Below are 23,840 nucleotides of genomic sequence, written 5' to 3'. Positions count from 1 at the left end.
GGTCTGGGGGGAGCTGCCGCCCATGGGGGACCCGTGCTGGAGCAGTTTGCCCCTGATGGATGGACCCTGTGGTACGGACCCATATTTGGAGCAGTTCTTGAAGAGCTGCTGCTTGTGGGAAGCCCCTGCAGAAGCCTTCCTTCAGTTCGGAAAGGACAGCATCCCATGGGAGGGAGCCCATGTGGAGCAGGGGCAGAGAGTGACTGTGAAGGAGCGGTGGAGACGAAGCATTGGGGACTGACCGCAGCCCCCATTCACCAGTTCCCCTGTGTCACTTGGGGGTAGGAAGTGGAAGAGGGTGGATAGGGGGAAGGTGGTTTTGGTTTCTTTCCTTTGTTTCTCACTGCTCTAGCTTGTTAGTAATAGGCAATAAATTTTACTGTCTCTCTACTCTGAGTCTGTTTTGCCCTTCACCATAATTGTTGAGTGTTCTCCCTGTCCTTATCTCAAACTTTGAGCCATTTGCATTGTATTTTCTCCCTCTTTCCCTTTGAGGAGGGGGAGTGAGAGAGCAGTTGTGGTGGAGCTCAGCTGCCTACCTGAGTAAAACCACCACAATGAGGAGAGGCTGAAGGAGCTGGGGTTGTTTAGCCTAGAGAAAAGGAGACTCAGAGGAGACCTTATTGCACTCTACAATTACCTTAAAGGAGGCTATAGTGAGGTGGGGATCGTTCTCTTCTCCCAAGCATCAAGTGATAAGACGAGGAAATGGCCTTAAGGTGTGCCAGGGGAGGTTTAAGTTGTATGTTAGGAAAAATTTCTTCACTGAAAGGGTTGTGAAGCATTGGAACCGGCTGCCCCGGGAAGTAGTGTCATCATCCCTGGAGGTCTTCAAAAAACATGTAGGTGTAGAGCTTATTGCCATGGTTTAATGGTGGACTTGGCAGTGCTAGAGTTAAAGGTTGGACTAGATGATCTTAGAGGTCTTTTCCAACGTAAATGATTCTATCATTCTAATAGTTCAGAAGTTGTATATATTTATATTGTTATCTCTTGGGAGTGATAAATGTATGGTATCAGTGATATTTTAAGTTAGGTATCTTTGATCAGTAGAGTATGCTGTAGTATTGACTTTAGTATTGGGTTTGGAAAAAAAGTAAGATATTTTCTGGAAATGATGGAAAATTACTTTTAGAAATGTCTGATAGCAATGTTGTATTAGTATTTATTGTGTCAGTCTATGCAATGTACCAGAGGGCTTGCAGAACAGAATGTATTATATGAAGCAGTGGCAGGGACTATATGAGGTATTTTGGGTTTCAGTGTCATTGACATCCCAATTATATTTTGCTCAAGTTATATTTTATATGTCCATATTGTTTAACTCAGGCTTTAAAAGAAAGCATCTGGAGAAAATAGCATTAGTAACGATTACTGTGGAAAAACCAGGACTGACGTTGCTGGCAGAAGAAAATCCATGGCAGAGTATGAATGACAGCAACTGTGACTACCTCTCTGCCAGCTGTTGTTGGAGAAAATGTATCCCTTTCCAAAGAAGAATACAACTTTGTATTACTCTTGAACCTTGGTTTCTTGGACTCTTTGCAGCGTGGTTGGCTTTTATGACTATTATTATTCTATGAGAAAATACCCCATATTCGAATGTAAGCAAAACAGGAAGTCAAAGTAGATATGAATACCCAAGTTTCATTTTGGTATGCATGCATGTGTAATAGCTGTTTATGTACAAAAACAACAGTGAGATGCTAAAAGTGCATGCATAGAGACTTATAACCACAGGTCATGTGTTTTCTATATGCATGTCTCAGTGTACACCTCTGAAGAATTTTATGTATCATATATGTCCTGTTGTGCTTCTAGTTGATAACATTGTGCTTGCAAATTTATTAAGGTAAGATAATCCATTGTAAAGCTATTGAAATTCTGTGTTATGCTTAAACACCCAAATGAGGGTCCTCTGCATTTTTTTGAATCTCATAGTATTTCTGTCAAACAGGCAATACCAGTACACAAACAAGGAATGGAATTATTGGTAAAGTTAATACAGAAGACAGTTTTAGCAGCAAAGAATAATTTGCAGAGTGGGTATGGTACAACCGTGTTGTTTCTAGCTGTAACTAGAGGCGAGGTAAGTTTTCTTAGAACAAAATCTTCAAATAATAGTTCTGCACTCTGCCAAACCAAAATGTTATAACAGTAACCTAAATACAGCAGTGTTCGGTGCTACATAAATAACAGAGACAGACAGATAAAAACAATCGTGTATATATGAGGCTTTGAAATTGGTTAATTAAATAGAAGCTAAAATCAGGGAAAATATAAATCGGACATTTCTAAGAAGGGAAACTTACAGAAGTGAAGCTGAGCTATGGTTAGATTTGTTTAAATTTCCTCACTAAAAAAGATTATATAAAGCATGTTAACTATAACTGTCATCATACTGATACTTTTGAAGAGTGTGCCCTGTGTTTTGAAAGGTCTGAACTTGATAATATTTATTTTTAATAATGAAGAGCCTTATTAATTTTCACTATTACTCCTTTGGTGGTTATATGAAAGGAACTCAGATGGAAACTGAGATCCTACAGTAGTGGGCAATTTCCTGAGACCACCAGAACAACAGCCTCTGCAAGTGACATTAGAAAGGGAAGGGACTCTCAAAGGGCGTATTGTACTCAATATTTTGGACACAGGCTTGAAAAGGCTTTCCATGCTGCCATTGTATAAGATATCTCAGGACTAAAGAGTGTTAATCAGTGCTTAGGATACTTGTGAAGCCTGTTTTATTATGTGTGGAGTTGGCACTGATGGCTGTAGTTACAGTAGTCTAACACTTTCCACTATAATTCTGTTTTCAGTTGCTTATAACTGGGAATGTTTTGTGCTGAAACTTTCCATGCTGGGTGTCTGCTCCAGGCTGATTGTTATTTTATATTTTAGTGTAAGTAGTTCAGGTGCTTTTTAAGCTTGACGTTTAGGAAAAATACACGGTTCAATGGGAGATGCAGCTCCAGTGTAAACAGGGAATGGTGGAATGCAAGCCAAACAATTCTATCATGTAGCATGGGACTATGCACCAGGCTTGATGGCACTGATGGAGGCAAATGGAGACTAATGCCTTACTAATAATTCCAGATGTCTTTCATAAAAGTGTAAGTAAAATTATTTATTTTCCATCAGAGGCTCTAACACTTTCATCTTCTGGAGCTCGCTTGAAATATTAGTAGTAGTAGTCCCAGGAAAGGGATGGCTTTGTCCAATTCATGCAAAATTTCTGAAGAACAAAATCTATATTTATGTAAGGTCAAATTAGGTATGCTAGATGCTAGGTCTTTTATTTATTTATTTATTTATTTATTTGTGATGTGTATATAAAGAAGGTACTCCAGTTTAAAGCCACAGCAACTAGAAAGGATTTTTCTTGAAAGTGTTGTTGTTTTTCTGGTCCCTGAGCAAGAACTGATTTAAAAAAGACTTTTTTTTCTGTTGTGATTTTAGTGTTGCCCTTTATGACTTGCTTCCCCTTCTTCCCCTTCCCAGGAGGACAGTAGACATATAAGTATTTTGACTCAAATGCACATGGTCATGGATTAGACTAGGGTGCAGTGGGAACAGATGGGGACAAGGTTGCTTTGAAGGCACAGTATAAGAAAACAGAGGAAATAATTTATAGTGAAACTCTGCAGGTACATAGTCGATTTATTTTGCACACCCTCTCTACCAGTGTAATAGAATTAAGTAGATTTCCATTTGGTTATAAATTCTCCTCCTCGAGGAGGGACCTTCACCCTTCTTCCCCGTCTCTTGCTAGAAATTTAAAGAAGAAAACACAAGCCTCTACATACATATAAGGTGCTAAATACGCTCTCACACTCTGGGTTTAATGAAAACTGACTACTCCAAATATTCTTCAAACTTCAAGTGAAAGGAAACACAAGTAAGTATGTGGTTATGGGTGCAGGAAACCTGTTTGGAAGCTATAGGTACAGGTAAATTATTTTTACTTTTGGCTGACCCTTAGACAGAAATGGAAAGGAAATACCTGTATCTACTGAACTGGTATTTTTATTACAAAAAACTTGGTCTTAATATTAAAAAAAGGGATTGACTTTGGCTAAAGTCTGTAGCAGGTTATATGCACTTGGGGTATTACTGAGTACTTCCTAGACTGTTTTTCTTTTTCTTTCTTTCTTTCTTTCTTTCTTTCTTTCTTTCTTTCTTTCTTTCTTTCTTTTTTAACTTGGTTTGCTGAAAAATTTGTTCTTTCTCTATCATTGAATTCATATTTTCAACATTATTTCTTTTTGTTGCTAGTATAATGTTATCATTTATACATACATCACTTACTGTTCTTTTTTTCCTCTATAGAGAAGAAAATAATAAAAACATCTAGTAAGTATAGAATAGAAAAACAATTTGAATGACATCAGAAATGTGGTAAAAATTAGAGTGATGGTGGACTATAGTAGGAGAATGTTTATATTGGAGTTATTCCACTTATGAAGACCTGGATATCATTTCCATTAAAATACAATATGTATATATTTAACTATTGAAGATAATAAATTTACTGAAAAGTTCATTTTCAGTCTTGCAACAAGTTCACTTCGATTCTCACGATTTAGGATATCATTGGCTAGTTTAAATATATGTGACTAGTGTTAATTAAACAGAAGCCGTTTTTATACACTCTTTGTGGTGATATTTTCCTTTCAATGACATTCAGTTATGATACATGTCAAAAGTACTTCGATTTTAATTGTTTTCTTTTAATTTCCTTAAAAGCACAGCTCTTGGAAGAGATGACGATAGCTACCACAACGTAATAAAAATAAACTATTATGGGATGTAAACAGACTGCCACTTTTTCTGTTGAAGCTGAATTACTATATCTAAAAAGATTTATAGGACAAGAAATACAGTACTAGAAAGAAGTTTAACAGTAGTTCTGTTGGGAGAGAATTTTCTGAAATACAGTGGGAAAATTGGTTTCACAGCCCTGTTGTGTGTTTTGTGTAGCAGCTCTTCAGTGTGAAAGTAGTCTCTAGAAAAGATCTGAGTTGAAGTCATCCTCATCACAATGAATGTTTCAGTGCTTAGCTACATGTGGGCTTCTATCTGTATCTGCTTGTCTTTAGTTTTCTCTGACTCTTGTCTTGTTACACAATGTGACTGATTCAGAAAAGTGCTGCATCTAGCCTAACCTCTAGTTCATCACTAAGAAGCATTTCTTGAAAGGTGGGTGGCAAGAGCTTGATTGCTTTGTAGATTGAGAAGTGTGATTAGTTAACATCAGGTATGAGCTGAAGTGTTGATCTAGGAACAGTGTGGAAGAGCATAAATTACTAGAATACCTGTGTTTCACAAACATGGGATTTATCTTCAAAAGGACAATGAAATGTTATAACATTTATTTTAAAAGAGGAATTGGGACATAGAGACTTAGCTAAAAATGAATGTTCTTCTCCCCAAATTAAAATAAAACTGAGAACCTGGAATGGAAAATTTATTTTTATTGCATAAGTTTGGCAAAGTTTTGTAAGCCACTGAATTATGATGGAAAAATTTCAGCTTCACTAACCATCTCTCTGTGATACGTTCTTTTCATTAAAACATGAAGCCATGTTTCTTTTTGGCTCAGAACCTGTTGGAAAACATTATGCCTGTGATTCAGAGCATTTGTGCTCCTGACTCTTGCTGCTATTGCCTTCACTTTTTTCTTGTGCCTGCTTCCATGAAAGGGAGGGAGGAGAGTAGCTTAAAGAAGAAAAGAAAGGTGACAGTAAGGCAATTTTGGGGTCAGAAGGAACAAAGATGATGGGGAGTAATAGGAAGCATAGTCCAGTCTGATGCGTATTCTTCTCTGTCAAAGACTGGTCTTACTGTTAGCAGAAGAACTGGTGCAGCTGTTCCAACATATTTCAACTGAAGAGTAATTAGCTTGTGAAGGGAAGTAATCACTCACAATAAGAACATTAATAATTTCATAAATCTATTTTACTAGCTCCCCATGCATTAGGTGAACAGAGTCCAGAGGAATTACGCTGATGCCAAACACCTGAATTTTAAAGCTTATTTTATTCTCTACAGTATTTTCCTCATTCATTTCTATTCTGTTTAAAATCTTATATCTAAGAGTTCTGTAGTGTATTAAGCAACATGACATGTGTCCTGTTTTTGCCATCCCCACAGTTCCAAAGGGCATGGACATATGTACAATAGTGATGGGGAATATAATTTGAATCTTTAATGACACAAACACCCCAAAAGTGTCATAGCATTACTGGGTATTGTGATACTATTGAACCATTTTGACAAGAGGTCCACAGGATTTTGGAGAGGCATTTGGTAAGGATGATCTCTTCTTTTTCTCATAAATACCCTCTTTCATCAGTCATTTACATGCAGAGGAGCATCTTGTTCAGGAGATGGAAGTGTAACTTGCTCTTCTCTCCTTCAGCGTAGCCCTTTCCTTCCTGGATTATTCTTGGATTTTGGACTTCTTGCCCCAGTAGCATCTCATCTCTCGCTCATTTTTTTGATATTTCCCATTAATTATGTAGACATGATAGCACTGGCACTGTGGTGGTGAAGTACAACCTGACTGCAATCTATACTCCTCATCTTTGCTGGAGTAGAAAAAGTCCTCGCTAGCACTTTCTCTGTTTTTGGAAGTAAGAAAGTCCTGTGCGAAGTCTGTACCATACAGCCAGGTAGTATACAGTGTGATACAGCTTGGTATGAAGTAGAGAGCACAACGTTACAGCTACTGAGGTAACAAACACAGCAGCACACAGAGATGTCAGCATCTAATAAATGTTAATATCAGTTGAGTCTTGGTATAGTATCATCAGGGAGAAAAATGGAGAGTCAGTATGGAAGGAGGAGAATGAATGGATGTGATCGTGCAGCCTATAAAACAAGGGAAATTTTGGAGGCTACTGTGATGTTAAAAACTTTTCTGAAACCTTTTCTTTTTAAGTCAAATTACTTGGCAATATCGTAATCTGCTTGTAGTGTGAAGTAAATAACCAAAACTATGTCTTAGCATTTTTAAGTCAATAAAGAGGAATCTTATGATAAACTGGAGGTATTTATAAACATAAGTTGTGTTTCTGCATGGAAAATTTCACAACAGCAAGAACTTGAGTAGTTCTGTGTACAGACTGAATTTACTACTGATATATTTTCTTGTACTTTCCATCATGTCTATTTTATATCCTTTTATTTCTTTTTGGGGGGGGGGGGAGGGGGAAGGTTGGGGTGGGTGTCATTACAGCACTTTAATCTCTTAATCATATTTGGGTTCTCTTTGCCTCTGTGTTCCCTTGTGAACTGATCATGTTCCAGGTGGAGTAAGTCATAGTAGTTGTGGTATGGCCTTACGTTTTAAAACAAAAATTGCTGCTTGTGTATTACTATCAGTCAAATACTTATTCTGACCAGTTTCCTGACATGCATAAAAAGTAGGGAGGAGGGTCTTACTGTTTGAGACAGAGTTGCCAATTAACATTTTTTTTGGTGTCCTTTAAGGAAGGACACAATGATTTTAACACATTACTGGGTTTTCTGATGCTTTCTCCAATTAATATGGCAATATCCATATGGAATGTTACAAAAGATCCAGAGGTTACAAATGGATACTTATTTTTCTATCCATTTTTAGGTGCTTGGTTGAAGCCAGTAGATGGTTTAATTCCATATCCTGGACTGAATTCAGAATTTGTGAGGTATATAAACAGGATGCAATTAAGTAGATTTACAGTTGGACTCTTGGATTGCCTCTCAGTGAATATGGTCATGAATGGAATAGTTGACACTGAGTACTATCCAATGTTTCTTTGGTGCTGGCTTGGACTAGAGAATCGTTTGAGTCAGCTGATGAGATTTGTTTTCTGAGTGAAGCATTAAGTGATTCTCAGGAGCTGCCTAGGTCCATGATCCTTTTCATAAACTGGAAAACTTGTCAGTTGAGTCCACAAGTTTTTAGGACACGTATCTTGTAGTAGTTTGCAACTGAGTTGCCCTGGGTCTGAATGATTGAATTCATCTTGGCATAGCAACAAAAATCTTAAAGGGAAGTCATGGAGTAATAGATTGTTGTAACAGTACCTGTGCACAGTTTGCTTTAGGTTATATTAAGCTGTCCTCCAAAGTCCATGTTCGGAGGCTTAACAGCAGATATTTAAAAAATGCAATGGAACATTTTAGCTTTTTATTGCAAGTGTGAAGTTTGGATTACCAGCTTTCTGTTGTTTTATACCAGAAAAACACAGTATAAAGTAATTCTATGTGCAAGCATGTGACTCTCACTAGTTTTTAGTGGGGGACCTATACAACCAGTTCTATTTGAAAACATTTTTTTTTTTTAATGAAAGATAACACTAATTTAAATACACGATTCAGCTGTTTTCTTAGTATCAGTATGTCTATGACTTTCATAGGATTTTGGATTTGTTTCTTAATACAATTCTGCATCGGTACGATTCCATTTTTTGAGGATGTACCAATAAGAGTATAATTGTTTTGATACTAAATTTAATTTACTCCTTGGAAAGCACTTTTTACTCTTTTCTTAGAGAGGTGAAGACAGGCAGCATTTTTTTTTCTCACTGATACCTGTGCTGCTCATAATAGTTATTGATTTGTTATTGAATTCTATGCTGTTCAATTTGAAACTACAGCCTTGTGTAGAAACTAAAGGATTCTATTTCAAGTGGCAGCAGACATAAGAGTTTCCAAATTTAGAAATGAAGATTTTAGATTTATACATATTTCTATCTAAAATAAAGGGTTTAAATTATGAAGAACACCCTTAAAATACATTTTGGGATATACTCAATATTTAATTGTTCAAGGGGAAAAGATTACATTACTCTTTCTAAATATATATACACACATATATATATATATATATATGTTATATATCATTTGGGTTAATTTTAGTTAACCATTTGTTAAATTATCCTGAGCTATAGAAATCCCTTCTAAATGCTGATGTCATTTATACCTGTTTAACTATTTTGAAAGCATTTCTAACTTCTCTGCAGATTGAATATTTTGTCCTCATTTACTGCTTTGAGAATGTTTCATAGCTTTTTTAAGTGAAAATATATTTTTTTTTTTTAAGGCTTACATATACGAGATGCATTCAAGTACCTTTTTACATAAACTGGGGGGGACACAGAGAATGTGTCATCAATGTGGGTTTCAGTCCCACATCTCCACAGGTAAGACTTTTTTTTTCTCTTTGTAATTATAACATGTAAAACCTTCACTGTAAGCTTTCTCACCCGTGTGCTTCATGTTTGTCTAAAGATAATTTGGGAAAGTAACACTTCCCTATAATCAGTGGAACTAATGGAATCTAGCTTTTTTTTTTTTTTTGAGTTTTTTGTCACAAGTCATATTCCCGTTGGTATTCCAGGACCTACCCAAGCTTCTGTGTAATATGCTCAACACCATATAGTTCAACCTCTTTCATTATGACTCTTCCAATATCAACCTACGTCGTCACGTCCCCTCTCTTCTGCAGTTGTTCTCTGCCCAGTCATGAGCGTTTCTCATCACTCTTTGCTATCCTCCTCAAAATGTGTCTTATAAGTACTCCTTATAAGTAGTTTTTGAATCTTTAAGAACTAGCCAAACACAAAAATAATTAGTTTATGGTTCTTGATATTTTTGATATTTAAAGATTATTAAGGGACATTTTTTAAGATTTCAAAAGTCGTTTTTTTTTTTTTTTTTTTTTCCAATTACATATATTGCTTGGAGACTTGGAAGTCCAATCTGACTATTCCTCAGGTATAATCTGCACTAGAGCTCAGGACTCCTGGCTATTTCTGTTCCTAGATCTTTACAGACTGTGGAGGGACCTTTTCGCAATTTACCTCTTCCTTGTTTATTTCCCATTGCTTCAGCTTTGAAGAAGAAATAATCATGCTTCCTTTCCTGAGATTATTTTGAGGATAAACTCAGAAAAGGATATTATAATCCGTCATCCATATAATATAATAACGATGTGAAAAGTAAACAAAGCTAAAGAAATAACCAAAGGTTTTTTATACACACATACACGCCTCTACTTTTTGCTTATTTAGAAGATAGAAGCTTTATTTGCTGATATATAAGACCTATGGTCTATACAATTCTATAATACACACCATCTCTCACACACAGAGATAATTTCTGTCTAGAGATGGATTTATACTGGGAAATATAACTTTGTTTTTCACTGTTCTCATATTTACATGTCAATTTACTGTGCAGCTATATGTTAAACTGTTCATCTATTTTCAACTACGGTGTGGTTATGATGTCCACTGTAAACTCATGCGGGATGCTGCAGCAATAAATGCTCTGACTCATTGCTTACAAAGAAGAGTTCTGCCTAGGAATGTATTATGAACCTATACTCGTAGGGGAAAAAATAAATCCATCTCAAATTACCTGAGTAGATTGCTCCTAATCCAGAGAATTTAAAAAAAAATACATTGGGACAGGGAATTAACAAAGGGACTTGGGCCTGCCCTAATTACTCAAAGGCCTGAAAATTTTACAAATCAATGTTATTTTAAATGTGCTGTATTGGAATAAACAGTGGAATAGCTTTATGACAATGTTTTGAAATACTGTTATTGTTTGTGTTTTGTGCCTTTCAGATATAGGTAAAGAATATTCCAAAGAAATTTAGCATTAGGAAATGACAGTTTTTATTTTTTACTGATCAATAATACTACAATGTGTTAGCAGCATTATATTTCAGCGTAATGTTTTAATTTTAGTACACCAATATATAGATAGAAGTCTGTTATCTAAGCTGTAGAAACCAAGGCTTCCCAACAGCCAGTTTATTCCATCAAGTCTTTGCATGCTATTTTGATTCCCATAGACTTACCTTCTTTATTTTTATATATTGAAACTGTAGTGAAGCTTTCTACTTTCAGTGTTTCTTCTTACTTTATAGAGTCATACTTTATAGAGTCGGGGAACTATAGGCCTGTCAGTTTGACCTCAGTGCCAGGAAAGCTCATGGAGCAGATTATCTTGAGGGTCATCACGCGGCACTTGCAGGGCAAGCAGGCGATCAGGCCCAGTCAGCATGGGTTTATGAAAGGCAGGTCCTGCTTGACGAACCTGATCTCCTTCTATGACAAAGTGACGCGCTTGGTGGATGAGGGAAGGGCTGTGGATGTGGTTTACCTTGACCTCAGTAAGGCTTTTGACACCGTTCCCCACAACATTCTCCTCAAGAAACTGGCTGCTCGGGGCTTGGACTGGCGTACGCTTCACTGGGTTAGAAACTGGCTGGATAGCCGGGCCCAGAGAGTTGTGGTGAATGGAGTCAAATCTGGTTGGAGGCTGGTCACAAGTGGTGTCCCCCAGGGCTCGGTACTGGGGCCGGTCCTCTTTAATATCTTTATCGATGGTCTGGATGAGGGCGTCCAGTGCACCCTCAGTAAGTTTGCAGATGACACCAAGTTAGGTGCATGTGTTGATCTGCTCGAGGGCAGGAAGGCTCTGCAGGAGGATCTGGATAGGCTGGAGCGATGGGCTGAGGTCAACTGTATGAAGTTCAACAAGGCCAAGTGCTGGGTCCTGCACCTGGGGCGCAACAACCCCAAGCAGAGCTACAGGCTGGGAGATGAGTGGTTGGAAAGCTGCCTGGCAGAGAAGGACCTGGGAGTATTGGTGGATAGTCGGCTGAATATGAGCCAGCAGTGTGCTCAGGTGGCCAAGAAGGCCAACAGCATCCTGGCCTGTATAAGAAGCAGTGTGGCCAGCAGGTCTAGGGAAGTGATTGTCCCCCTGTACTCGGCTCTGGTGAGGCCGCACCTCGAGTACTGTGTTCAGTTTTGGGCCCCTCGCTACAAGAAGGACATGGACGTGCTCGAGCGAGTCCAGAGAAGGGCGACCAAGCTGGTGAGGGGTCTGGAGAACAAGTCTTACGAGGAGCAGCTGAGGGAGCTGGGATTGTTCAGTCTGGAGAAGAGGAGGCTCAGGGGCGACCTTATCGCTCTCTACAGTTACCTTAAAGGAGGCTGTAGCGAGGTGGGGGTTGGTCTGTTCTCCCACGTGCCTGGTGACAGGACGAGGGGGAATGGGCGAAAGTTGCGACAGGGGAGTTTTAGGTTGGATGTTAGGAAGTACTTCTTTACCGAAAGGGTTATTAAGCATTGGAACGGGCTGCCCAGGGAGGTGGTGGAGTCACCATCCCTGGAGGTCTTTAAAAGACGTTTAGATGTAGAGCTTAGCGATATGGTTTAGTGGAGGACTTAGTGTTAGGTCGGAGGTTGGACTCGATGATCTTGAGGTCTCTTCCAACCTAGAAATCTGTGTCTGTGTCATCAATGGTAACTCTCTCTCTGTATATGACCCTGGAGTGCACAGTATCTCCTCTTTACTTCACTACCCCCTCAACAAGAGTCGCTACTCTTCAAAAATATTTATGGAATGAGTTTAATTTCTTTACATCTAAGAGTATGGTTTTTTTAATTTACATATCTCATTCTTCCATATATAAAAGAAGGTGTATTTCTGTGATTTTAGAATTTCTAGAAGTTTTATTCCTTTTGCGTATGTGGTTTGAACACAGAAAATGTGTAATTGCTATTCTGTGGTGAACATTATGTATTTCTGGTCTTTGGATTCAGCATTACATGTGCTGCGATCAGTTTTGGGCCTCTCTGTACAAGAAGGACATTGATACCCTGGAACATGCCCAGAGAAGGGCTGCAAAGCTGGTGAAGGACCTGGAACACAAGTCCTGTGAGGAGCGGCTGGGGGAACTGGGGTTGTTTAGTCTGTAGAAGAGGGGGCTCAGGGGAGACCTTATTGCTCTCTACAAATACCTGTAAGGAAAGTGTGGGGAGCTGGGGGTCAGCCTCTTCTCCCAGATAACCAGCAATAGTACTAGAGGGAATGGCCTCAAGTTGCACCAGGGGAGGTTTAGGTTGGAAATTAGGAGAAATTTCTTCTCAGAAAGAGTAGTCAGGCATTGGAATGGGTTGCCCAGGGAGGTGGTAGAGTCACCATCCCTGGGGGTGTTTAAGGAAAGATTGGACATGGTGCTTAGGGACATGGTTTAGTGGGTGACATCGGTGGTAGGGTGATGGTTGGACCAGATGATCTTGGAGATCTTTTCCAACCCTTATGATTCTATAATTACAATACATTCAACCAAAGGGTACAGATTATTAAAGTTTACACCCAGATGTATGAAGACTAGTTTCAGATTTAGCACTGGTTGGGGGGGGGGGGGAGTGGGCAGGGTGTGAAGGTGTTATATATTGAAGGGGACAGCTGACTTCCTGTAGTCCTCCAGCATCATCATCTTGTGCTCCAGCTGTTGGCATGCATTTTGGCTGAAAAAGTATAATCAGAGTCCAACTGATGAAGTCTAGTGGCTTAGTTGCAATACTGTGACTCAAGACTTTGAAGTAACCAAGTTCAGACAAATCAGTTGATAAGAGGGGCAGAATGAGCAAAAGGTGTAAAGTAAGTGCTGTCTGTGGATGGTATAACTGAGTGTGCCTCTGGGCAAAAAGCCTTCTGTAATGAACTTTATAAAACGTCACACAGTTAATTCAGTATTGTGGCTAAGAGCCAGAAGATCAAGGACCAAAACCCATTTTCATGAAGAGCTATTCCTTGAGAAATGAGAGCTGTGGATTTCAACCATGTTACAATTTTCCCCATAGTTATGGTTCTGGAGGAAGATTTGGAAACTGATGTTATCAGGAATACCTTACCAAAAACCAAGAAATAGGCAGAAACTGCTGTTTTGAAAGATTACAGCTGAAATGTAAGGTTGCTTAACTAAGTTCTTCTCCATAAAGCAGTAAAGCAGTCTGAAAAGCTTTCTAAGTATTTCTGGGGGAGTTGCATAACAAACAAAACAAACAAAAAAACATATATATATACACCTAGGTTTTCCAGTAAAGGAGTTAGCATGAAGTTATATTCAGAGGTGCTAGGAGAAGGCAGAAGAGGCATCTAAAAATGCAATGAGGATCTCGTAGAGTGGAAAAAAGTGAGCCACATGTGAATCAGAAAATAGTAATCCCATGCTTTGAAAGAAAGACTTTGTATGAGGCAGCCAGAGTCTCCAACACTGCAAGATTTTTATACTTACTGCTACCACTAGTTAGGGATTTAACATCGACACTGTTTTTGTTTCATCCAATGTTTGAATGAATACAGTTAAGAATTAGATTATGTTCTGGATAACCTCTGCACAAAGCCCCATTGCATTCAAAGTGAAACACTGGCAGGGGAAAGATTAAGGGGTGAAAAAAGGGAAGTGGCTGATGAGTGAAATTCAAACATTCTGGCTGATCTTTCTGCTGTGGAAAGATCCAGACAAGCGCGAGGTGTATTGGCAGCACTCCAGTTCAGTGGTTCCTTGCCCAGCACCTGTCCATGAGGCAGTTTGTTCCAACCATTATTATAAGTCTCACTTGCATAAATGTTCTTCCAGAAATGAAAGAGAGAAAACCTGGATGGGTAGTGATTTTTTGGTGATTTATAGTGATTTTTTAAAAAATTTTTTTTACTGATGGGCATTTTTCCTTTCATCATATGGTATTCTGGAGTTATTTATAAAATGGTTGCCATGAAAGCCAGAGAAGAAGAATCAGATGGCATTGGTTTTCTTATTTTAATTTTCAAGACGATTTCTCAGTTTTAGCCTCTGTCTTCTTTCCCTATTTCATTAATTATTCAAAACTTATATAGGGAAAAGTATTTAGCTAACCACAAATATTAACTGAATTTCAATCTGTTTTAAGGAATATATGTTAAGGGATATTTTAGTTTTTCATTACAAAAACTGCAACTTTTAACTTCAATACACTTGTGTGAATCTAAGTTAAAATATGGTGGGAATCTTATCATCCAAATGGGGAGGGAATAAATCATCTCTTTATGAAATGATTTTGAAGCAGAATAAAAGCAAGTGGGGACACTATTGCCATCTGCTGGTTTTCTTGGTGGCTTTTGTATAGTTGTGTTGGTTTCATCTCTGTACAAGCTGGGTGTACGCTGTCACATATTACTTCTCTTATTGCTAGTTGCTTTCAAAAAAAAAAAAAAGAAAGGTTCCAAAGATCTCCAAACTGTGAGCCAATGTAGGGTGCTGGAATTCCTTATTTCAGGACTGAATCATAACTGATATCAGTATGCATTGCTACAGCCTCATGGATGTTCTGAGGGGTAGCTTTGAGAGACAGTGAAAAGACACACACACACACACACAAATAGATTTTTATGGAAAAAGCCCTGATAAACATAACCCAAATTTTGTATTGACCTTACTTTGAGTAGAAGGTTGGATTAGGTTTCCAGAAGGCTACCCATCTGAAATATACAACTATTTAAATGCATGCACTATAAATTAATGTAGGGCATTTGATTAAAAAAAATGATTAAAATATCGTTTGCATTTGATGAAATGTGGCAAATCTGTTCTGTTTTCCATCTTTGTCTATAGTTTTAAAGCAAGTAAGTATGACAGTTTGATGTTACCACCTAACTGATATACTGAGAGGTAGCTTCAAGAAAGAAGAAAACCCAAACACAGCATCTTGCTAGTCCCCACCCCTAACTAGACTATAAAGGAAAAAGCCCTGAGCAACCTGGTCTGTGTTTAGTGTTGACCTTACTTTGAATAGGCTAGGTGATATTATTTCCTGAATTCCTTAAATTTTGAATTATTCTATGTTTGTGATTCTGCATATGCCAGAAATCTCTTACCACTGAAGGCATGACAATTTAAAATTGTCATTTAGAAAGCATTAACATCTTTTGACTTCCACATAATTTCAAATGAAAAATAAAAATTGCTTGCTCATAATGTGAATGAAACAGTTCACAAGTTGTTTTATCAGGAAAATATATAATGTACATGTGTGGAAGATATTAATTCAAACTGTTACTTTGATTTTTTTTTTTGCATTAATTTGTCTGATTGTATGCTCAGTGAGTACAGCTATATTTCAAATGACATTAGTTTCAGGCATATTGTTATATCATGGCAAGTTTAGGTTAGAAAATAATTGACAGTATGTAAATTATTTCTCAGATGGAGAATTTTAAATAAATAATAGAGATCTGGAAATCTCTTCCACAGCTAGATTTCTAGCTCTGGATTTCACTGAAAATTTCATACTGATTTTCTGCTCACCTGCTTGAAGGGAGACATACATTGTGCTCCTAGTAAGGAGGTTTGCTTGTGGATCTCTCAGACAGTTAGGCACTAAAACCACCACTTGAGTCAGAATTGGCTACAGGTAGTTTTGGATGTGTCTGGAAATATGAGTTATTGTCTTTTACTAGCTACTAACAAAGTATACTTTCCCTGGTGGTCACATCTGGAGATTTCACTTCAGAACAAATGGTATAAAAATGCTATTCTTTTGCGATTTTGGTCCACCATTGATGGTTCACTTCATCATATATTTTTCCGCAATGGAGGTAGCTTTTTTAGCGATACGGAAAATTCTTTTTCAGACTTTAATTTGCTGAGTTTTGGCTTTAGTATCAAATCAGTCTTGTGTCATCCCTATGTAGGCCAAATTTTTTCCAGTATGATATTCTTCCTTAGGACTCAGGACTACCTTGTCAGAGATTAAATCATGTAGATATAAAACTTGTGACCAGCTTGACCTCTAATATGACTTTTCTGAAGTCAGGAAAACTCTTTCACGTTGTTCTTTTGATCCTAGTCACAAATATATCAAAAATAGATGTAAATAGAATTTGGTAGTTTTAGCTTTTATTTCTCCTTTAATTTTCTGTCTGAGAGGAATAAGCAGCCAGCTGTTGGCTTTTCTGATCTTCCATTCCTGGAGTGACCTTTATACTCACGCAAGAAGTAGAAGCAGAAGATGGAAAGTAAGCTCACTTGGATCTATAAGGGGAAGCTGTAGTCATGTCAGAAAACTTCAGAGGAGTGTGTCTGGGAGTGTGAGTGCTCTCCTAATGAGAAAGCAGCAAGGAAGAGGCAATGAAAAATGGTCAGGACATTTGTTCACAGGGCAGAAAGTTCACTTAAGTTAAAATCTGGCAGCTTTGTAGCAGATAATGAACAGAGGACCCCTTGTGTTATATGAGATGATAAAACCTTACAAATCTATAAAGGGAAGAAAAGATTTCCTGAAGCCTCAAAAAGCTAGATACTGAGACAAGGGATGTAAGGATATTTGTGGAAAAGGACACCTGGTAAAAATCTGAAGACTGAATGTTTTCTTTTGGGTTTTAATTAACTCCAGAACAAATACACTTTTGCAAGTGGGTTGCTATTCATCTCAGAAGAAACAGTCTCCTAGACTTTTAGGATTTTTTTTTTTTTGCCTGAGCTGAACTGAGTATGCCTCTACTATGCTTGTTAAACAATTACAGTTGATATGCCTATAAAATGATATTCTCTAAACGCACTACTGTCCTGCTTAAAAAAATTATCGTTAAAGGGGAAAAAAAGAGACACTTTTTTTTGGGGGGGGGCAGCGGGGGCAGAAGGGTGGTACTACTGAATTGTTAGTTATTCCTGAATATAACAAATTACCAAAACTAATTGTTCTAGTATCTTTTCTACTTTAGAGGCCTTCAAGCATATTCTGTGATGTGCACAGCTATCTTAAGTGATTTTGCTTAAGAGCAAGCTATTTTGCTATCTTAAATTTTTTACTTTTATGCCACTGTATATGTTAAACAAAACATGTTTGCAACTGCAGTTGCTTAAGCTAGCATATTTTATTTCACATTTTTGATGAGCTGGGTCTGTACATGCAGTCAGTCAACTTTTCCTTGTGTGTCTTAACATCAAGTCTCCAACACTTTACTTACTATTTCACAGCTCTGTCCTTTCTACGTACTACTTTAAGATGCTGAGGAGGAGGTTTCAGTTGTTTGTTTTCCTTATGAGCAGTAATTTGCAGTAATGCAGGCTTTGTATGAGGACTGTCTTTGCCAACGATTGTACTACAGTTTGTGTCTGGTGAGAAGTTATTTTCTTTACCCTCATCCAAATAAAGAAGATACTTGCATTAAAAAGGAAAAAAAAGCCTGATGCTGACCTTGTTTATAACATACTCTCTGAGGTTGAATGTATTCTTTCCTTGTCTTCCCTTTGTACTGTTAGCCAAACCTGTGTACTCTCATTTCTGTGACTAATCTCTGTGACTTGAATGGCAGTTTGAGGTGGTTGTCTTCTTAAATTTAATGAGCACATCAGTTTAATTTTTCTATCCAATTTACTGAAACACCAGTCTGACTGAATTTTATTTTTTCACTGTAATGTTCAGCCTTCCTCTTTTATTCTCAAACATAGAGATTTATTATCATAGTATTATTTCTAGAAGAGATTGGAATAGCAGAACTAAGACAACTTTTCCTAGCTCTCATCAGCTAAAGGATGCTTTAGTTTGATCCACTTGTAAATGGTACAAATTTGTGTGTAAAGCAGCCAAAGGCAGATGCATGTATCTTTGCTTATTCTTATGAGACTAAGACTACAAGACTTAGGAGGAAAAGTTGGACTGGGCCAAAAATATGCATAAAAAGAACTCTGTGAAAGGCAACAGCTCCTTGAAGGCTGTTGAAGAAATGTGACAAGGAGTGAGACCTTTGGTGGTGTTTTTGTTTTGTTTTGCTTGGTTTTTGTTTGTTTGTTTTTATGTAAGTGCTTTTTTTTTTTAAAAAAAAAATGTTAGCAGTCATTGACTGAGGTAGCTGTGTAGCTTACATCTTCAGAAACAGGCAAATAACTTGTTAATAATAGTCTATGAGAAACTCTTCGAATTTAGTGAGCTGCATAATCTGTCAACTTGCAAAGGTTACATGGATTTAGAAATTCAGTCAAAGCACAAAATTATAGCTTGTCTTTTATCCTAAATATAGTCCTATTCTAAGTGGCTTGGGGGAAAGGAGGGGCTTCAGCATTACCACATGTGGGAATTCTCAAAGGGGGCCTGATTCCTTAGAGTGCCTAGTTTGGTTCCTACCTTTAAGTTACTGTTTATGTTTACAAATCTTGGTCTTTGCTTTTGTAAGGACTGCTTTGATTGGGGCGGGGGCGGAAAACAAACTTCTGGTTGTATCACAATCGTACTATGAGGGTACTTGAGTCTGTGGAGAATCTAACAGAGTGACACAGCAGGTAGTCCTACTGAGTTTATTCCAATCTTTGGTATCTTATAACCAGAGTTTCTCACTTTGCACTTTTGTCTCTGCATATAGCAGGAATAATGTTTCTTTTGCAGCTTCTAATAAACAGTAATGCTGTGTGTCACTTAGTATGAGAGTTAATGCCGTTTAGCAGAAAAGTTTGCTTATACTTAAGAAATTATTGTAAGCACATAGGACAACACTGAAGAAGGATGTGTTTTTTTTCTAAAAAAAAAAAAAAGGAAAAAAAAATCTTCTGCTAGCAAGGACAATATAATTCAGTTTAACCATGGGATACTCCAGCCATTCTAAGTATGTTGCCAGCAAACCGCAGCTGTACAGCATATGATTTTAGATAAATATGCTTGCACTAGTAAGCTTCTCAATTTATAGCACATATGTCATAAAATCTTTACTGTAGTTCTTACAAGTGTAGATATTTTATTGAATGGCATTAATAGCCTGAATGATACTTAAGGGGTGGTACTAAAAAATTGGTTACTCAGCTGTTCGACTTGAGTTCTATTTACCAAGAATGTAGATGGGGAGGGCTGGGGTCACTTGTGGACTGGAAGGAGATAGGATTGGCTGGGAGCAGGAAGGAAAGGCACCAACTGTAGTCATAGGAATAATCTGGAGAAAAGACAGCTTTTTGGAGATCATCAGATAGAAAATGAGGACGAAGGGGGAAAGGTGGAGACTAACTGTAAGAATTGGAGGCAACTGACCTACATATGTGTGGAAAGAAGTGATGATGTTGGAGAGATGAAGAGAGTGCCTAGAGGGAGGGAGTGAAAGCCCTACAGAGAGAGGTAAGAGAAAATAGCTGCAAGGTTAACAATAATAGTTTCTGCACTTTAAGTTATGTCTTCTTTCTGAAAAAAAAAAAAAGCAAAAATCAGATGCCCAAAGCCCCAGTTGATCTTAACAATTCTGAAAATCAGTGTGCTCAATGCCTTAAAAAAACTACCCTTCAAATGACACAAAGTGGCCAGATAAAGTAACCTCTCCTGTTCCCCTCACACACCACACAACTGTCCTGCAGGACCCAATAATATAACACTGAAAAGGATAAACTAATGAATATCTACTTTTCATGCTTCACAAAGGGGCAAGTAGAAAAATATTTTGTGCAGTGGAAATCTTGTGCTTCAAATACAGTCTCCTCCTCTGTCCTGAGAAGTTTAAGTGAGGAAGCTTTGGCAAACAGGAAGAATTAAAGGACTAATCATTAGGAATTTGTTCAATTGTGTTCCTTACATAGAACTACGAATTAGGATTTAATTATCTTATATAGCCCTCTAGGAAGTTGTCTTTCAAATATCTCATTTGTCTTGCTATCTGGGTGTCATCATCAAGCATTTCTCTTAACAAAGAGCATTCAGAGAATGCAGTCCAATGCTTGGTGATACTAGAAACCGTTTTTGGGGAGAGCTCAGTTCTACAGTTCCTGGTCTTTCATGTAGAACAGGTACAAAGTGTTTTTCCCCACTTTGATTAAAATCCATGCATTTGCATTCCAAGCAGATTCTACCTTCTTACATGGTCTTCAAGAAATGTAGGACCATAATTGTCAATTGTATTGACAATTATGATATAAATGTATAGAGGATGTATAAGAAATCGGAATTCAGCTGTTAAAAGTACAATTAGATGAAACACAAGGAAAATGAAATGTCAAATATAATGCATTCCAAATGATCTTTTGGAAAAGAGAATGCTAAATCTTAGCTAACAGATTAAATATGAAAAGAAAAACAGACACAACTTCTGTCTCAAATTAAAATAGCAACATAAAATGATTCCAGCTGTCCAATGGAGTATGATATAGCCACACCAAACATTTTGGCCTAGCTCCTGGCTGTATCTGAACTGTGTACAGCACAATGTGGGGAAGGAGGGAAGCAGAAATTCTTTAAAGCTGCCTTTTGTGCTTCTTTTCTTACAAACTTCCAGTCTACTGCATAAAGAACAGCAGGCTCAGAACTTCCCAGTTCTTCACTCTCTAACAAGCATTCTGCATTAGCTGATTTGGCAGATGGTGGCTTCTGTTTTGCCTTCTTCCTTTCAGGCCTGTAGAATGTGTTGGAGGAGGCAGGAAAGAGTAAATCATGATAAGGGCATCCTGTAACTCTTATGCTGCAGAAATATTCAAGAGCTGGGATCGCCATTGTTCCTAGCTGCTGCATTTCTGAAGAGTGGTATTTGAGATGTCTAACAACTATGGTTATTCATGTGTTAAAATGGTTGTATTGTAATCTGAGGAGATTGTAATTAAATTATGAAAAAAACATAGATGAACCATATCATGCTAGCTGAGACATCCTGTGACTTTTTTTTTTAAATCAAACTTAAGCAGTATCCCATCCCGTGAGCTGCTTACTCATGTAAGAACCTTTCTTGAAACAAATAGATCACTTTCCCACTGCCATACTACAAGCCCATGTGTGGGACTTTTTCAAACATTTACGTCCTTCATTTCTGCTCTCCTGCTAAGAACACCTGGAGAGAGTCACATTGGCTTCTGACATTGTCTTTTTTTGTCAGGATTCTCTGACCAGGTAGTGACCTGTACTATGCACTGAAGAGAAGTTAGGTTTGGAGAAAAACAAATTATAAAGCTGTAGCTCATCTTTGAATGTTACCTCAGTAAGTGTGTTACTCTTTCACCTGAATGCAAGTGAGCCACTTCTTAGATCAGATATTCTGAAGAAGGATCAACAGAGGATGATGGCAGAAGCATGAAACTCTAGCATGTTTGTTCTCCCTGGCTGTGGTTATTTTATTTCTGGTTTCCAAGAGAAGCTGGTTCACTGCCTGGAAACAGGGAAAGAGTGACAGAAAAAGAAATGTGATGTGATACAACCTCCAGTTATAAGAGAATAACCTGAAACAAAATATGCTTTTAAGATTTTTTTTCTAAGGCTGATCAATTGTAATGTAGAAAATGTTTTAGTGTATGTCATTTATCTTATTTCAATGTTCTCATTTTGACTTGTCAAATGCTGTAATAAAACAGAAAACATTTTTGCTTGTATGACATCTAACACGGAATAGTCTAAGATGTGAATTTAAAGTAAAAATAGTCATTATAGAAGAAACTGAGGCTAATTTTTACTACAGCTGCTTATCAATGATTAATGTTTTCCTGCAGTTTCCTAGAGTTCCTACTCCTTATTTATTAGTTGCCTTTTGTCATGTTACAAACTATTTAATTAACAGAAGGAAAAAAACACTAACAATAGAATTTGTGTCTGAAAAAGTATAGTAGGTAAAGTTGGTCAGAATTTTATATCCTTATATCCTTCCCCTTACAATGTTGATGCAAAGGTAGGAAAACTAGACCCTGTGTCAATTACTCTTATGACTGTGACAGAAAAGCCTGTATATCAGGTGAAAGCCAATACATATGGAAAATGGCCTGGTAGACCATCTCCTCGGCATTTGCTCTGCTACACTGCTGCTTTCCTGAAGAAAATCTCAGAAGGATCATGCAATCAAGAGAATAGGCAATTCTAATTTTTATTTGTTCACACATAAAATGTGGTTGAAGTTAATGGAAATTAATACAGCATATCAATGTATGTACACATGCATTATTTTAATAGATTTTCCTAGAACATTAGTTTTTTTAAACATATCTTTAACTCATATTTAATAATAATAATAATAAAAAAGATCACCAATAAAGTATTTCAGTGATGCTTCATTTACTTTAAAGTTAGTATAATTATATTTTGGGGACAAGTCTTTAGTAAGTTGTTTGGAAAACACCAGGATCATGTAACAGAAACACTGAAAGGAATGTATCCAGATGACGCTTCAGATAAAAAAGATATAGAAGCAAAGAAACATGTTAGGTGTTAATGTCAGAAAACATTGATTCATTTATTCATTCATTCCAGAAGAACAAAGAGAGATTGAAATAGTAGAAAGGAAAAGTATTGCTTGATGTTTAAATAAACATTAACACTTGAAAAAATGCTACCATTGAAAAAAAACCTGTTTGTCAGATTTTTGTGTGAATATTTTAACTAGTTTTTTTTTTTTTTTTAAAAAAAAACCAACAACAGCAACAAAAACGGAAACCAACTATTTTAATGTAGTGGAAATATAAAATATATCAAAACATGTTTTCATATTTAATTCCTGAGATGAAGATAGGTAGAGTATAGAATGTAGAAAAGGGCCTGTGACATAAAAAATATCCTCCTGCAATTTTCTGTTACTCCAGCCAGATCAATGCCTTGATCCAATTCATCTTCCAGTCAATTCTTTATGAGGTCAAGTTTTTATGAGGCCATGAGACAGGGGGGTAAGAGCAAACATCCAAAGTGGGAGGAGGAATAAGGCAATAGGCATTGAATATTGGCACTACAGATGTGTCTGTGCTCTCAGGTAGTTAGTCAAGTTCTGAAATCTACACTATTCCAATTATTTGTTTTAACTTAATACAAATCTTTCATCTGCAAGTAGCAAGGACAGATAATAAAAGAAGACAGTAAATATTCTGAATAAGAACAGATGCAACAGACATGTCACAATATTAAATAGGCAGTGTTGCCAGAGTCTGGGGAAAAATTAAACACAGGTTTCACTTATATTCTATTTTAAAAAGTGATACACATGGTTAGGGAAGGAAAAAATGTCTTTACAAACTGATGGGCTTTGAGCCAGTCCTTACTGATCTAGAACAAGATCTTGGGGTTCCATAG

General features: G+C 37.3%; 1 protein-coding gene across 1 annotated transcript in view; it reads left to right on the top strand.

Moving 5' to 3' along the window:
- The window catches only part of WDR27 (WD repeat domain 27), an 83,973-nt gene extending 66,073 nt beyond the window's left edge, over positions 1-17,900 (top strand). The window contains 4 exon segments of the mRNA XM_050709824.1: positions 9,092-9,136; positions 9,138-9,191; positions 17,560-17,600; positions 17,816-17,900. Coding sequence (XP_050565781.1) covers positions 9,092-9,136; positions 9,138-9,191; positions 17,560-17,600; positions 17,816-17,900 — 225 coding nt within the window.
- Positions 17,901-23,840: the final 5,940 nt, after the last annotated feature.

This window comes from Cygnus atratus, chromosome 3 (assembly GCF_013377495.2).
Source record: "Cygnus atratus isolate AKBS03 ecotype Queensland, Australia chromosome 3, CAtr_DNAZoo_HiC_assembly, whole genome shotgun sequence".
Classification (NCBI taxonomy): Eukaryota; Metazoa; Chordata; class Aves; order Anseriformes; family Anatidae; genus Cygnus; species Cygnus atratus.
This window is presented reverse-complemented; position numbering and strand designations above follow the sequence as displayed.